Source organism: Nannobrachium achirus (genome assembly GCF_963921795.1).
Source record: "Nannobrachium achirus genome assembly, chromosome: 13".
In the NCBI taxonomy this organism is placed as follows: Eukaryota; Metazoa; Chordata; class Actinopteri; order Myctophiformes; family Myctophidae; genus Nannobrachium; species Nannobrachium achirus.
In genome coordinates this window covers 27367225-27384417 of record NC_137833.1, presented here as the reverse complement: position 1 = coordinate 27384417, position 17193 = coordinate 27367225, and the positions used below count along the sequence as shown (strand labels likewise).

Sequence of the window (17193 nt, the reverse complement as noted above, 5' to 3'; positions counted from 1 at the left end):
ATTATCCCAAGGTATCTATCTATCTATATAAAATGTAGCCAGGAGTCTCAGAAGTAATGTTGGAGACTTGGAGTGCCTGTTGGGCAGACTTTCATCCCATATACAGTATGTTGGAGTGCCTGTTGGGTAGATCTTTGTGCCCATACATGGTGTTCCATGCGAGACCACACTGCTTTGTAGGAACAGTATTTCTAGTTATTATTATTTTTATTTATCCCACAATATTTCACCCAGCGCCAATTGCCTAAACAGTAATCCTGGGTACTGCTCTCCCTCTGCCAACCTGGGGAGAGCCCCGAACTGAGCTGCCTTCAACGCATGAGGAGTGAGCAGGCCGCTTCTTATCACCTCTTATCACTTATTTCCTCGGTTGGACGTAGCGCACGGAAGAAACATATTATTCCAACCAGTTCTGTTCCCCTCCGGGGCGCCCCGGCTGGCCAGTCATTTATTCATTTTTTTAATTATTTATTAAATGTGAATGAGCTGAGGGTCTACACACGATCAAATCCACAGTAATAATCTAACTCTGAGCGAGTGTAAGAACGGACCTGTAAAGGTCAGATACAAAATGTTATCCTATCATAATTTTTTTTTTTTTTACTCAACTTATGAAGAGAGTCGACTTTGGGGGATCCTATTTTTCAGTCAAAGGGAATAAAGAACTATCTTGTGTACGAGGCATGTGCGTGTGCTTGCGCGTGTGTGTATGCACGCTGACGTGTGCTCTCCGCAGCCCGCGGTCCCACTTAAGTGTTAAAATGTACTGTATATTGGACCATCCACAGCTCGGCATCAAACCTCAAGTAACCCAGAGAGACTCCATAGCATAGAGATCAACAAGAAGTAAATATTACAGAGGCCTTGGCATGAAGACATGCTACTATATGCATTATTTACAAACAAATATATACAGGCATCTAGGAGACAGCGCAGGCACGATACAACACTATCACAGCCTACGTTAAATCCCATTTGTACTTGGTTGTGTATCGTGTCTCCCGTAACGGATCTACAAACTCGCAATGTGTCGTAGCGTTGCGAGCTTGTAGATCAGATCTACAATTTTCTGTGCGCGACACCAGTGAGCCACCAACTCTTTTACTACCGTGGACGAGGACGTCCGTCAAATCGTCTGATGTCCATAGCGTCAAAGAGGAGCGCTTGTCAAAGCCTTTATTTGGGAGGTTTATGTTAGAGGTCAAATCTGTGAATGATGCTAGCATCACTGAAGAAGAATACAGCCAAAAATCACACGATCTCAACAAAAACAAACCACTTCAACTTTATTTTTTATACTTGGGCTATTCAAAAATAGCAGATATACAAGCTCATAGCGCTATTTTTGAAAAAACTTGGAACATTTTGTGCAAATCTTTGAAAATATATTCTTTTTAACTCAATATATTTTTAACTCAAATCTTTGCTTCTGGGGGTCCCTGCCTGGAACAAAATATTTTGTGATGGGGGTCCATGGTCAAATACATATAATTCTAGGGGTCCTTGACAGATAAAGTAACATATGTTTTTTCAGAAAAACATTAGGTTAGACGAGTCTCAGCTTTGTGCTGCTTTTTGGTGAAAACAAGCCACAGTCAACTGGCTATAACTCTTTTCCCAACACTAGGAGACCGCCCGCAGGCGTATCGCTGCGATAAATAATATCCTATGATTTTTCAAAGGTACGTACGTGAAAACACTAGGATTTGCTGGCAAGGGCAGCTACAGCTATAGACAACGTTTTAAATCTGGCAGAACCAAGTACAGTATAAATCAGGCTTTATGATCCTATGATCAAACTGTAAACTCCAGGATTTTGAAAAAATGGGGTACTACTTCTGTGTTGTGAACTTCTATTTGTCTATTTTCACAAGTTGTCATTATGAAAGTATATAATAGTGCTTAGGTAGACGAGTAAAACATATTCAGAAGTATCATGTGTGCTGCCTACCACCCCTGTTGCAACTAAAGGACCTCATTTCTAAAAACAGTTGGCTGCTTGTCGGATTCCAATTAACAACAGGTCTGTGGTAATAACTAGTTAGCATCACATTGGTTCCTGACACATGGGTGCTAATTATGAAGTGAAGACAGCCCAGGAGAGAGAAGGAGCACTGCTGCATGTGTTGATGGCTTCTCAGGAGCTGAGGCAGAGGCAGAGAGTGGCTGTCTGAGCATCTAATCAGTACAGCAGCTCACATTATGTTCAAGATTCTTTACAACCCATCACAACCGAGAAAGCATTTGTTCATTTTAGATTTTTGCTTTAGGCTATTCAAAAATAGCACATAGTGCGGCGTGCTTGTACATCCGCTATTTTTGAATAAAAATAACTAAACATTAACGTTATTTGGCTTTTATGCCTTTATAGATAGGACAGTAGTCTGACAGGAAATAGGTAGAGGGAGATGGGGGTGACATGCAGCAAAGGCACACACTGTCATGCTACTTTGGAGCCTAGATAAGCCTCAGGTCTTAATGGGTTAAAATATGAAAGGTGCAGATATTTTGAACTTCATACACTACTATGGTGTCAACTGTTTAGTCTAAATGTATGAAAACTAGATGGTACATCTCAGGGGGTTATTCCCATTAAAAGAATTTCAATTAACAGTGAAGGTGGTAAGCCAACAATGTCAACAAAGTGACGACAGAAAGCCAACAATATGAATGGGTCAGCATTAAAGCCAACAGTGTTGATTGTTTGGTGAACGATAAGGTTTGCCATTTACCGTAGGAGGGGATTTCTCCAGGAAGAGCAAAATCAACAGGGCCAGTTCCTCCGCCGTGATTCGCCGGATCACCATGGCAACCAGCAGCTCCACTAGGACGGTCTGGCAATCTGCACAGACCAATGAAAAGATGATTACGCAATAACACTTCACTCAGTCAGGCAGGCACGCAACACATACAGAAATACTAACAAACAGAATGGAACTTTCTACTCCCAGTCAGACGGAGTGTTCCTTCTAAACTATTAAATCTCCCACAGCCAGTAGAGCCAGCAGGAGCCCATGTTGTGGGTAGAAAAACTAAACAAAACTAAATGCAATTCACAATGGACCACCACACAGATGAGAGAGAGAGAGAGAGAGAGAGAGAGAGAGAGAGAGAGAGAGAGAGAGAGAGAGAGAGAGAGAGAGAGAGAGAGAGAGGAGAGAGAGAGCAAGATAACTTTATTATCCACTGCTAGAAATGTCTCTTTGGCTTCACCCTGGTGAAGCCTTTTAATTGAATAAAAGTTAACTAAAACAGAGGAGATCAATATGGATCAAAAACATTTTGTTTCCTTACTGTTTATCAAATGCTACCCAGAACGAAACATGTTTTTTTTTAGTCTTTTGCCGTTCACATTCAAGTTTATTCCCATAGAACTGGTGAATAATGACATCCTTCAATAACATACAACCAGAGTGTAAAACTAACACTGGCCAATAGACAAATGCTAATAGATGCTAGTACATTTCTATACCAAACCAGCCACTTTTACAGGGAACCAGTACTCGTTGACAGGGCCAGCTCTATTTTTTATAAAGTCCACCAGTAACTGTGGCTGGTGGACAACGTATTCTGGCTTTCTGTCCTGCAGAAGAAAAAAAAACAACTACAACAAATAAGACAAACCTGTCAAGGAGGGGTCTGTTTGGCTGAGGATGTTGTGGAAACCAGAGAGGATGCTTTTGACTCCGCCCTGTGTGGACCAGAACATGTGTCATCCATACACTCACAACACAGCTGGGAGGAGACGTGCAAGTAAAAACATAAATGATGTAGGAGCGTCCGGTGGCCTACTGGTCAAGGCGCATACCACATAGGCACCGCCACATAGGCATGGTTGCCGCGGCGTCGCCGGTTCGATTCCCGATCCGGACGACCTTTGCCGCATGTCACTCCCCATCTCACTCTCTCCCCATTTCCTGTCAGTCTACTGTATACTATCAATAAAGGCATAAAAGCCAAAAAAAGAAATTATAAAAAAAACAAAACATAATGATGTAGCAGCAGTGGTGGAAAAAGTACTCACATTTCTTATTAGTATCAATACTGTAATTTAGAAATACCTTGTTACAAGTAAAAGTCTGGAATTCAAAATGTACTTGAATACAAGTACACAACAAGTATTGGTATGAAAATGAACTTAAAGTACCAAAAGTAAAAGTACAACATTTTTTGGAAATAGCCGATCTACACTGTAGATCGGCTATTTTCAAATAGCCACAGTATAAATTAGGTGGTTAATGTATGTTTTATAAGATTATAATTTATATCTGCAAAGTAACAAGTAACTAAAGTGTTAAAATAAATTTAGTGGAGTAAAATATTTGGATCTGAGATGCAGTGGAGTAAAAGTAAAAGTGCTGGACATCGGAAACACAAAAGTAAAATACAAATACCTCAAAATTGTACTTAAGTACAGTACTTAAGTAATCGTACTTAGTTACTTTACACCACTGAGTAGCGCAGTGAGGAGCTGAGAAGAAGGGCGAGGACAAGAAGGAGGAGGAGGAGGAAGATAACGAGAACAAGAAGAAGAATAAAAAATCACACCCGTGTGAAGTGGAGCTGTGTGTGTGTGTGTGTGTGTGTGTGTGTGTGTGTGTGTGTGTGTGTGTGTGTGTGTGTGTGTGTGGATCATGTGTACCGATTTTTGTGACATTTGAAGAAAATATGTAGGAAAAGGAGCAAAAAGTGTGTTTTGGAGAAAATTCAAGATGGCGGAAAATCTATCATGGCGCAAATGGGCGTGGCCTATATGGGGAGATGCGTCATGACCCAAGGAATCCAGGGAAAAAATATTTTTAATTTTCCGACCTACGGTTCAAGAGTTACAGGCCAAAACGTAAAGTGGGGTGTTATGGCGCCACCATGCGGCCAAATGACACAATTATTTTTTATTTAATCCTTGAAATCATTATGAACCTCCTCTCCAAGTCTTGAAACTCTAGCCCCTATGGTTTGCGAGAGACAAATAATTGAATGTGAGTTTTTGCGATTCCCATTATAAGTCAATGGGGAAAATTAATTCACTAATAAATTAATATCAATTAAACTATAGAACCTTTCTCTTAGAAAAGTAATAGCCCACGATTCCCAAGTAAGCCGGTCGATTTGACATATGGCGCGAGTGTGTGGTGGCAAAACTGTGGGACTAGTGGCGTGCCGAAGTTTAGGAAGTTCAGGCTACATACACACACACAGACACACAGACAGACAGACAGACACACACACAGACCCACACAGCCACGTATAGGGAGCCTGTGTTTCACACAGCTCCAAAAAAGAAGGAGAAGGTTAAAGACCTGGTCGTAGAGGAGGGAGGCGTTGTGCGGGTTGGCGCGCACCGCCCCCAGCAGGCTGTGGAACACGTGCTTCAGGACCTCCAGGTCAGGCGAGCCGGCGGCGAGCAGCTGCAGCTCCATGGTGCAGATCTCCGGGAAGAGCAGCATGCCGCGCCCGGGGCCCTGCCCCGCCACTCCGAACTCCCCGTGCAACACGTCCGATTCCGCCTTCACTCCTGCCACGGGAACCACAGACACCACAGAGTTGACGTCCATGTGACAAAAAAATGGAAAACAAATCCCCCCTAAAAACAAAAACTTGAAACGGACACACACACACACACACGTGATGACACACACACACACACACGTGATAACCCCCCACCCCCCACCCCCACCAAGCACAGTAGCACAGTGAAAACACAAAATGTACACGTACGCATGTGTGTCTTCCCGCGGTTAGGGGCCTCCCCTGCGCAAGCCAAAAGCTTCAATGTCGGAGCGCGGCGCATACAAATGATTTAGTTTCCGTCCTGTGCCTTTCCAGCGGCAGCATGGGAGTCCCCTCATGATTTACAGGAGAGCCGACCCGGTTGGCTCTCACGCGGCTTCTGGGACGTGCCTTTATTAATGAAGCTTGCTTGCTTGCTTGCTTGGTCTCCCTCTCCCTCTCTCTCTCTCTACCTCCCTCTCCGTCCCCCATCCTGTGTACTCTCACAGAGCTACCTTCCATGTTGCACGCATTCAAATATATAATGCACTGAGTAAATTCTAAGAAGAAGTTCAACAACGCCCAACGTACTGTGGTTATCCGCCTTAGAGCAGCTCTCATTTTTGTAGTCGATTGAAATGGCCCTGCGTTCTGTCCGGGGATTCCACAAATCAATCCAATGCACCACTTACAGTACAGGGGGTTATCCAAGCGAATACAGTCATTTGAACACATGACTATTGCGAAACACCAGGGATAAAGACATTCTGAAAATGTCAACCTACTGTAGCTACTCATCTGCAACGTACTCGACAAAATTAACTGTTGGCTACACTGGGGATCAATGAACACTGACTGAGGCTGACAGATGCACAATCAATGTTTAGAATCAGAGTGAAGGGGAAAGAAGATATGAGAGGTGCACTGTATGTGCGTCTGTGTGCGCATGCAAGAATACTACTTAAGTCACAAGATTCAGCTCATGAGGCTGTGGAGTGCAGCAAACTTACATCATCTAAGGGGGAAAACAAAGAGTCCATTCTGAGGAGATTAAAACATAATAGAGGGGGTTATAAGGACAGGAGTCTTAACCAAACCCACAGAAAGGAGAAAGGAGCAGAAAGGAGAACAGAGCTGACCAGAGAAGGGGTCACTGGCCGCCAGACGAAACCACACTGTGCATTTTCTGCCCTGTCATTCGCACAAACTGTAAAAGTATCCGCTCGTGGTCAATGCCACGTGTCCTCCGAAGCAGGCAAAGGAATGCTAGATCATGCCATGTCGTCCAGGAAGTTACTCATATTTGCCGGTTCAGAGTTTTTTAAGCCTCATACTGTGCTGTACCTCCCGACTGGTATTATTTCCGAAAAACTAAAAACAACAAACAACCGATAGTGAATCTCAGTCCTTGGAGTACAGATAGGTTGACAGGTCATCTCAGTGGTGGGAGAGAATGTACTTTTAACGGTTTCCCAGAGCTAAATCATTAGCTGCTGAAGGGGTTGAGTCAAATACACAGCATTGCAATCCATCAATCTCCAAGACCGCTGCACTCTGTACAACTATTGCAGACAGGGGTCGACAGTATGAAGCAAATGTGAGAAAATAGCCTTAGGGAAGAAAATAAAACAGGAAAAACATAGCCTTAGGGAAGTAAATAAAACAGGAAAAAACTATGACACAATTCAAACTGTGAAAGCGTAAGACTTAAGACGTAAGGGGGAAAAAACTAAAATGGTACAGAGAACAATAATATCTGTCACTATATGACACCAGTATAAAGTGGATTTAATAAGAGCAGTGAGGTGTATAGCTACGGCGGGGATACTCAGGAATGAGTAAATACAGGTGTGTGTGTGTGTGTGTGTGTGTGTGTGTGTGTGTGTGTGTGTGTGTGTAGTTTATAAAATAAACTCCATTAAATAACAAGAACAACACATTATAATCCAGCACGGCACATTATATTATTATGCTGCATTCTAATGTGTTTTAATGCTATATATATTGTTATTGTCATATACAAATAAAGGTATTACTACTATTACCAAAGTGCGTGCGTGTGTGTGTGTGTGTGTGTGTGTGTGTGTGTGTAGGGCTCTCACGATTATGACATTTTACATTTGTCACTCAAATAATTTAATTGTGTTTTTTTTGTTGTTGACAATTACATTTCAGTTTGGCTTTTAGGCTTTGAATTTGCACATGGCAGATATGACACATAAATATAGAAAGAATTGACTGACATATCTGACAACTTTATACTTAAAAAAGAACATCGATAGTGGAATAAGCTTGTGAGCTTGAAGATCAGCTATTTCCACTATTTCTGAAAAATATATGAACGTATTTCAACATGGAAATGATTATTGCAAATTATGTCAAATAATTGCGATTAGACGATTATGTAATAATTGTGTCAGGCCTGTGTGTGTGGGTGTGTGTGCGTGTGCGTGTGCGTGTGCGTGTGTGTGTGTGTGTGTGTGTGTGGTGAAGGAGTGCACCCTACCTTCTTCCTGTTTGGCCATGTCCTCAGGGTTGCTCTCGCTGTCTGCGTCGTAGCCTCCTTCCTCCTCCCCAGGGGGCTTGATGCTACAGCCCTGCCCCTCGTCTACCTCCTCAGACAGGTCCCCCGCTGGGGCCACGCTCTCCACCAACACCTGCAGCTTCTAACAGATGGAGGGAGGGAGGGAGGGAGGGAGGGAGGGAGGGAGAAGCACAGAGGCAATAAGTAAGATGACAGCTGTCTGAATTAAGCAGAAGTACTTGTAGTTAGGCCTGTCACAATTATTACATAATCGTCTATCACAATTATTTGAAATAATCGTAATTATTTGACATAGTCGCAATTATTTTGTCATTATCGTCATAATCGTTCCCATGTTGAAACATTTTCATATACCGTATTTATATTTTCAGAAATAGTGGAAAGACCTAAAAGCTCACAGCGCGTTGCGACGCATTGTGAGCTTGTAGATCGGCTATTTCCACGTTGTATGTCAGTTCTTTTTTAAGTATAAATTTGGCAAATATGTCAGTCATTTCTTTGTATATTTAGGTTATGTGTCATATCTGCCATGTGCAACTTCAAAGCCTACAAGCCAAACAGAAATGTGATTGTCAGCGACAAAAACACAATTAAATCGTTATGTAAAATAATCGTGACAGCCCTACTTGTAGTTTGCTGTGAATTTCAAACACAATACGATCCACTGAATACATTTAACTAGCCCTTACCCGTTCAAAGATATGAGCTCCAAAATGATGTGCAGTGTGTGGGTTATGGGATGTGCACTGTGCACACAGTATATGAGGGATGGAAAGTAACTTTAACTGGTGCTTGCATGATGTAGGAGCATCAATGTAAGAAACCCGTTTCGTTTAATGGCTACAGAGATACTGTCCCCCCTCCCCCCCCCCCCAGCCCGCCCGCCCGCCCACCCGCCTGCACACACACCCGCCTGCCTACACACACACACACACACACACACACACACACACACGCATACTGCCTTGAGATGACTTGTGACATCCGACATCCGATAAATTGCATGCGAGGCTGTATACTCACTTTCGGCAACCACCCTTTCCAGGGCTCGTACAGCTCCAATCAAAAATCAGGTGTCATTAGCAACTATCAGATTTGACAAAAATCTGTTTAAATGATGGAAAATCCACATTTTTAAAACCCTTTCCAGGGCTCGTACAGCTCCAAAAAAAATCAGGTGTCATTATTAACTATCAGATTTGACGAAAATCTGTTTAAATGATGGAAAATCCACATTTTTAAAAGTAGCATGGTCCAGCCTCCAAGGGGAGTCCACGAGCACAAACCCACACACACACAAATCTAAGAAAATGTCACTTATGACATCCAACCCTAAAAATCACACCAGAGCACCATGGGAGTAAAATACCTTGATTTAAACAAAGAAAACTTGTGGCATCCAAATTTTGGGTGTCACAAGTCAAACGGATGTCACAAGTTGAGTGGGCTAACGCACATTGGGTGTCACAAGTTATGGCAGGGCAGAGCACACACACACACACACACACACACACACACACACACACACACACACACACACACACACACACACACACACACACACACACACACACACACACACACACACACACACACACACACACACACACACACACACACACACACACACACACACACACACACACACAGCTGGTTAAACATTTTGCCTCAAGCTAGATGCAGAATAGATGTGCCTCATGCTAGATGCAGAATAGATAGTAGATACACCATAAAAATGCGAATATACAGCATACGATTTGTGAAAGTGACAAACGGGCTTCACAGTTATGTCAGGTGTGTTCATATGCTTATGGTGATGCGATTTCAGATCAATTGCTCCAGCCACCGAGGAGAAACGCTGTGACAGACAGACAGACAGACACTCACTCAGACATTCGCAAAATTATAGTATAGATAAGAGCTTACCTCATTCTGTAAAGCGCAAGACAAACTGTCTCACACACACCCCAACGCAGTGCTAACTATCCTTTTTTCTTTTAACCGTACAGTTAGAATGTATCTAAAACTTGAACAAAAATCTTTTGCTACATTACATTCAGCAGGAACAAGCAACAGTTACAGTAGGTTCCCCAGTTGCAGCAGAAGAATGGCAAAACAATGTTTTGAATGAATAAAAAGTTACAAGATTTTAGTCATAAGACGGTATCAGGCTATCAGCTGACTTGCGAGGCATTCACACACATTGAATCACCCATTCCCAGCACTGTGTAGTCAGTCATCTGTGTGTGTGCAGTGTGCACAAACACGTACACATATACTGTAAACATGGGGACAAAATGTGCAAACGTGTGCTCGCACAGAATTGAAGGGTTGGAGGAAATGGAGGAAAATATCCCAGGTTTAGCACGTAATCTCCCCTTTTTGGAATAGCATTTGAGATATGAAAATTACAGTTGAGACCCAGTCCGCAAAATATACTGTACACGTTCTGTACACACACTAAGTAAGGAGCAACAAGGTATGTACTAATAATAATCAAGTAAACTCATAGTCCAAATCGCTAACTGAGAGAGAACTAAGCTTCCAAGAATTATTCGGTGAAGCATAAATCTGTTATACCTCAATCCTCAATGTTGGCATATAATTACACAGGCAATTACAAATGATTTGTGGAAAACCCATCTAAAGACAAGGCAGGAGTCACCCACTAAAAGGCTGACAATAATTGCAGTGTTGACCTTCAGCCAAAACGTCAGATGACTTCAACCCAGAAAATAAAAAAGATCATTTCATTTATGTTGTCCACTACGCTATTATGATTCTCACGGATAAAAGCAAGCAATTTCAACCAAAATGTCAACCTTTCTTCCCCACAAAACCAGTTTTCTTCCTTTGAAAGTGGGCTTCTAAATGAAAAATAAATAGACTCCGAGCTTCAAACTAGTTGGAACGCTGCTGTTCAAACACCTCAAGGCCCAGACATCCTACATAAGCGGCCTGGTTGTTGGTTGTTTGAGACTTTGGCACTCATCTACACCCTCCAAATAGCAGTGGTGGAAAAAGTACTCAAATGTTTGGCCCGCTGACACACCCCGAAATTATAATAGTATGATACAATAGGTCACGTGGTCTCTCTGAAAAGTGAAAACGGTCTGAAATAGTCTGAAACTCCTGTCACAGTGTAATCTGCCCCTCGCCCCCAACAACAGCTGACCAGTACAGTAAGTAGTCTAACCCTATAGAACCTGACCCATGAAGGACTAGTCAGAAAATTCCAATTCTTTGAATTTGAACACTTTATTAGGCCCCAAAACAAAATCCAAAAAAGTTTTTTTCAAAAAACCTGCCTTTATATGATTTTTTTTATTGTATCACATTTGATACTATAGGGTTATACAAGTCGGAAAAACAAGTGCCTGTTGTATAAAATATGATACATACCATTCACTACAATTAAAACAAAACCAACAAATTAAAACTATTTGTAACAATGATATTCCCTCTAACTCACCCAGAATGCCTTCCCAGAATGCACCTGGACCATACCATTTGCACTGCAAGCACTTACAGAGGCTCAGATGGTATGACCCAAAATGCCATTTGTTTAATGGCAGATGTGACCCAAAATGCCAAAATGCAGAGTCATGTGCCTGTTGTATCAAATATGATACATACGTTATACGTTTCGGTAAACAACAAACTAAAACGCAAAATTTTGAAAACTCCTTAGTTCATTCAAGTTATACAACCCTTATTTCGAAATATTAGGACAGATATACAAGGAAAACCTACCAGAAAATCCTCCAAAGCAAAATGTTTGGCCTGTGCAGTCAGCTGTTGCTAATTAGATGGTGGCAGGCATTTTGGGTCATACCATCTGAGCCTCTGTAAGTGCTTGCAGTGCAAATGGTATGGACCAGGTGCATTCAGGGATGTATCAGATATGATACAACAGGGTTTTGTACCAATTATTGGTTACACTGACACCACATTGCATAATTTAAACGGTGTATCATATATGATACATACGGCGAAATAGGGCTAAGTACAGTCAATTAATTTGATTCGCTTATAATTGTGCATTCCCACAATGACATCATAAACATATTAACTAATATTTTAAGATTACTTTTTAAAGTGACAGTACCCCTTTAGATGCCAGTCCTACATTAAGTAAAAGTATCAATATTGCAATATAGAAATACTCAGTTACTCTGTTCTAAATAAAAGTCCACAATTCAAAATGTACTTGAGTACAAAAGTATTGACATCAAAATGTACTTTAAGTAGCAAAAGTACCACAAGTCTTCAAATGTATACGAATCTTTTGAAAATATCCGATCTACATGAAATGTTTAGCCCATGTATATGCGTGCCGCTGCCTCTCCCAAATCAAGTCAGAGCTTACCCTGTCCTGCTTGTCCTCTGGGGGGAGATCGGGGCAAGGGGACACCTCAGCCAGGGCTACTCTCAACAGAGAGTCAAACAGAGGCACGGCCAGGTCAGAGTTCACCACTCCAGAGCGAGAGAGCTGGTCTCTGACTTCACACAGGGTCTCCTCCACTGACTGGAGCTGTGAGGGAGGGGACAGGGGAGGACAGAGGCATTCCCAAAATCATACTGGAGTCAAAGTGTTACTCAGAGGTCGAACAGGAGCGTACAATAGACAGTTTCATCCAAACGTTCTCATGTTGCTAGGAGGCAAACACTGGGACCCGTGGTCAGCTGTTTGGTTGGTTAATATTATCTTGTGATTATTATCTTGTGGTTAAACACATTAGCTATCAAATTAGCGTACAAATTGAAAAGGGGTCAGGGGAGAGAGAAGCCCACGATATCACTTCTCCCATTATGTTTTTTTCCCCCTCACCATAGTAACTACCAGACGTTAAGCTAACAACTAACCAAAAAAAGCTATTTTCATTTAGTATCCAGGAAGAAGAAGGGAAATTTCTATATGGGTTGGACATTCACTGTGTTCAGTTTGAAACAGACTAAAATAGTGTGAGAGCTCAACGTGAGCTTCATAAAGAATTAAAGAATTCTACCTGGAAGGATAGTTCAGGCTCAATCCTCTGCAGGGCCGAGTTAGCGCTGTGCAGACAAATGGCCAACAGGGCCTCAAGGAGACGAATGCTTTGCAGGGGCCATTCCTCCTCTAGCTTCTTTGCTGGATCTTTGGTCTTTCCCTCTGCCGGGCCAGTGCTGAGATTGTCGGCTGCGTCGAGGTTGGTCTCCTCCAACCCCTGTGAGGTAGTGCCAGGCTCAGTTGGAGTCATGACTGGTGCAGGGGATTCAGGAATAGACGGGCTGGCCTTGCCCTTGCCGTCTCTCTTCTTCTTGGCCTTCCCGTCCTTGGTCTTAGAGGTCAGTTTCTGAATAACCATGGTCATGAGGCGCGAGCAAACGTCCAGGCCGCCGAGCCTGAAGAACTGCCTCTGGAACATGGGACTGGCCAGGTAGATCCAGCGGCACACCGACCAGACATCCGCTGACCGGCGCACTTGTTCTTTGGAGGGCAGAGCCACGCTGTCCGGCGACAGACAAGGCAACCGCCCGCCCAGCGGCTCACTAGCCGTGCTGTCGTAACCGGACGTGTCCTCGGAGTCGTTGGCTGAGTCACGGTCTGAGTCGGCCTCCTTGCTGACACAGAGGAAGGCCACACACAGGAACAGGTTGATGGTGTTAAGGTGCGTCTCCGCCCGGCCCCCGCGCCCTGGCGCAGCCCCCGTCCCGCTCCTGCCTCTCTGACGGGGGCACGCCTCCTTCAGGCCTTCGTAGAACTTGCTGAGACTCTGCGGGCCATCTCCGCTACTCCGGGACCCCAGTTCCTCAGCCAGGCCCAGGATGGCCTCCCTCTCCTGGGCATCGGCGCTGTCCAGTTCTTGGAGTATTCCATCGGCCTGCTGGTCGCTGACACCAAGTATCAGTGTCTCGAACACCTTCAGAGCCCAAGAGCGTGTCTGGTCTAGGTAGATGAGCTCCGTCACTTGGTTCAGCCCATTACAGCTGATGAAAAGGTCTCTGATCACCCTGCAACACAAACATCAAAAGACTAATTAGAAGCTAAGCTGAAGATGGCTACGTAGATATCAGGTAGCACTACAAGCACTCAGCTTGAAATAATGAATTAATTTTCAACTATTCCCAATAACATAAAAGCCAAGCAGACATCTTTTGTTTAGAAAATAATCACTTCAAAGGAATATTGTTGTGTAGTCTGAACTACTATGGTTAGAAAGCTACCCTCCCAAAATTGTAGAATATTGGTGGCTGAAATGGTTCACTTCAATCTGATCTACTACCTGATCTTCAGTCAAAATAAATGTTGGCTCAAATTTGATCTCATTGTATTTCATAATTATGGCACAACAATAAATGGGATAGTTTTCCCCTTTTTACCTCAATTAATGCTTTTCCCACTGAATTTCTCTCACCCTTTCTCTTATTTTGCTACAGTATATTACATCCAGAAAAAAATTATAATCATGTCTGAGTTTTCCAGGATAATCCATAATTGTCATTCTTTTCCCTTTATCAGAGGAACAGAAGTGCAGCATGAAGAAGAAACCATTATACCTAGATAATTAATGCTAACAGCAGAATGAATCACCAGCACTCAACCAAATGTCCTTTACTGTAAGTACCTTTTACTTAAATAGGCGCAGGCAGAATACGTACTTAAATAAAAGGTGCATAAAGGACATTTCTGGGAGTGCTGGAGATTCTGCTGTTTGAATGGACTCTTCTGAACCGCGCAATCGGTAAAGAGACTACTTGTTGTTGTGCTTGCATTCTCTAAGTTACATGAAAATGTGGTGGAATTGCGTGAAGCAGATAAAGAGAACCATATGCAGCAAGGAATTGATGCTCTATTGTGCCCAGGGTTACCATGGTAGCAACTGAAAACAACATTTGTTTCCTATTGGTGCTCCCTGTGACCACTTTACTGTTTTGGAATTATCAGTCACATGTTGCAATTTGATCAGCGTATAGTCTGTTATGCCACTTCTTCTTTTGGCTCTCTGTTCACCTGTCATTCATGTGGCTTCAGCTTATATTTCATGCCTTTCTCATTAACTGGTAATAAGCTTTTAGGTCTGTGTGCTGCGAGACATCGATGCACTAAAATTAAGAACACTTTGTTGGAAGAATCGATTCAAATCGCTTGCTGGGAAATGTATTTAAATGCTTTAAATCTCTTTTTAAAATCATACCTGAGGCTTAATCAATGTAAATGCACACTTTCTTAATTAAAATGAAAAGCTACATTAATAAAGCCTTTCCACAAGTATGTGACTACATAACTGTCAGTCTATAAACATTATGGATACAATTTGCTGAGTACGCTCAAAGGAAGCATGCAGACTGGGATAGCAGAACCAAACTGCATTTAAAGTAGGCCACAGGAAAACTCAACTGTCATCTACCAATCGTTTATGATGAGCACAGCACCTGAAATATCCCGACCTGATTGCCCGATGCCCAGAAATTTTCCAGTGTTCATACGAGAAATGGGCTAGTTATATGATATTTCCCTCTGCTTAGTCACAGGCAGTTTAAAAGGGAAATGAGTGCCTCTTCAAAAAGGTCCCTAATGTAACATTTAGCTATGAAGAGCTTGAAAGCTTGTCCAAGCCAGGAGAGCTGAAAAAAAGCAAATGGCCAGCTAAAGATAATATGCCTTGTGACAAAATTAACTCAAAAGACTCAACCAATTCCACTACCACCAATCCCAGATCAAATTAATAAGGCATTAATTATTTCCTGAGGAAAGAAAGTTTGCTATAATCAGCCAACTTTAAAGGGTCATAAAGAGACGCACATTATAAACTAAGTATATCCCTTTGCGACAGACTATCCATGATCAAAGTCAGTCACATAAACCGTCAAATAATGTTCTGTCTCGCCTACTTGACAAAAGTTTGTGATCAATAATTTAACAGCATCAATTAGCAATGACTCAGAGAGACATATCTGATGACAAGCAATGTCAGTGTGGACAAGACTGACCCTGGCCTGGCTAATTATACACTTGGCTCATGTGAGAGCACATCAGCAGTAGTATCCAACATTCTTCAACTGCCTTTTCTGGCTACACGGTATGAAACTCAAACAATGATTAGACTAAAGTGACATGTCATTATTAATTCAGTGGTGACAGTATATTATAGACTAGTCGACATTCACTTTGACTTGTTCTACAAGAAATCATATGAAGGTGTGTTTTAGCCTCAGGCGAATTTGAGACAACTTTACTTAGTATTTCCAGCTTTCAATACTTTTACTTCTACTCCACTACATCTCAGAGGCAAATATTGTATCTTTACACCACTACAATTATTTGAAATGTTTAGTTACTAGTTCATTTGTAGATGTTGATTATTATTACAAAACATATAGTAAACACTACTATATACTATACATGTCGGCCATTTGAAAATAGACAATCTATCCACCTCTTTCCGCGGGAATTTACTGGAGAATTCTTTGCATCACACTTCCGGTTAACAGCAGACATCACGTCGCGTCGCAGATGCAACCGTTGTGAGCTTGTAGATCACACTCGGCTGCGGCGCCGGAAGCTCCGTTCAACTTCTGCGCAATGCACGATGGGATGTTGGAAAGTTGTGGATAAGCTCACAATGGGCCTGCTATTTTCAAAAGACTTGAAATGGGACATTCTGCATAATGAGTACTTTCTACTTTTGGTAAAGTATACCAATACTTTTGTACTTTTACTCAGTACATTTTTAATTAAAAACTTTTACTTGTAATAAAGTATTTCTAAATTGCAGTATTGATACTTTTACTTAAGTAAAAGTAGTTTTTCCACTTCCACGACTGCACATCACCATTCTTAGCTCACATGCTACTTGCCGTTCATACACAGAGGCTAAATCAGGCTGCTTGTAAATGTCTGCCTTGAGTTGACACTGCCCAGTTACTTATTAGTTCCAAATAATTCTGAGAAAATATTGTAGTTGTAGGATGTGTTTGTGCTGGCTAACCAGGGACCAGCAATTGAGTTCCTACAAACACCTTTATAAACACCTTAGGACTATTTGCCTTTAATTGGCACCTCTATTGCTGTAAATTGTTTATTCTGTTAAGTGTTGATAATGTGTTGCTGTTTGTATTGCTTAGTTGTTTGTCATTTTAAACATGTCTGTAAGGCGCTTTGTAACTTTGTTTAG

The 17193-nt window shown here is 42.2% G+C and overlaps 1 protein-coding gene across 1 annotated transcript in view; it reads right to left on the bottom strand.

The window, feature by feature from the left end:
- The window catches only part of lyst (lysosomal trafficking regulator), a 92912-nt gene that overhangs the window by 51992 nt on the left and 23727 nt on the right, over nt 1-17193 (bottom strand). Inside the window, exons 7-12 of the mRNA XM_080741197.1 lie at nt 13045-14029; nt 12405-12569; nt 7997-8156; nt 5301-5515; nt 3625-3691; nt 2733-2842 (exon numbers count right to left, since the gene is read on the bottom strand). Of these exons, the coding sequence (XP_080597323.1) occupies nt 2733-2842; nt 3625-3691; nt 5301-5515; nt 7997-8156; nt 12405-12569; nt 13045-14029 (1702 nt within the window). The remainder of the gene's footprint in view (nt 1-2732; nt 2843-3624; nt 3692-5300; nt 5516-7996; nt 8157-12404; nt 12570-13044; nt 14030-17193) is intronic.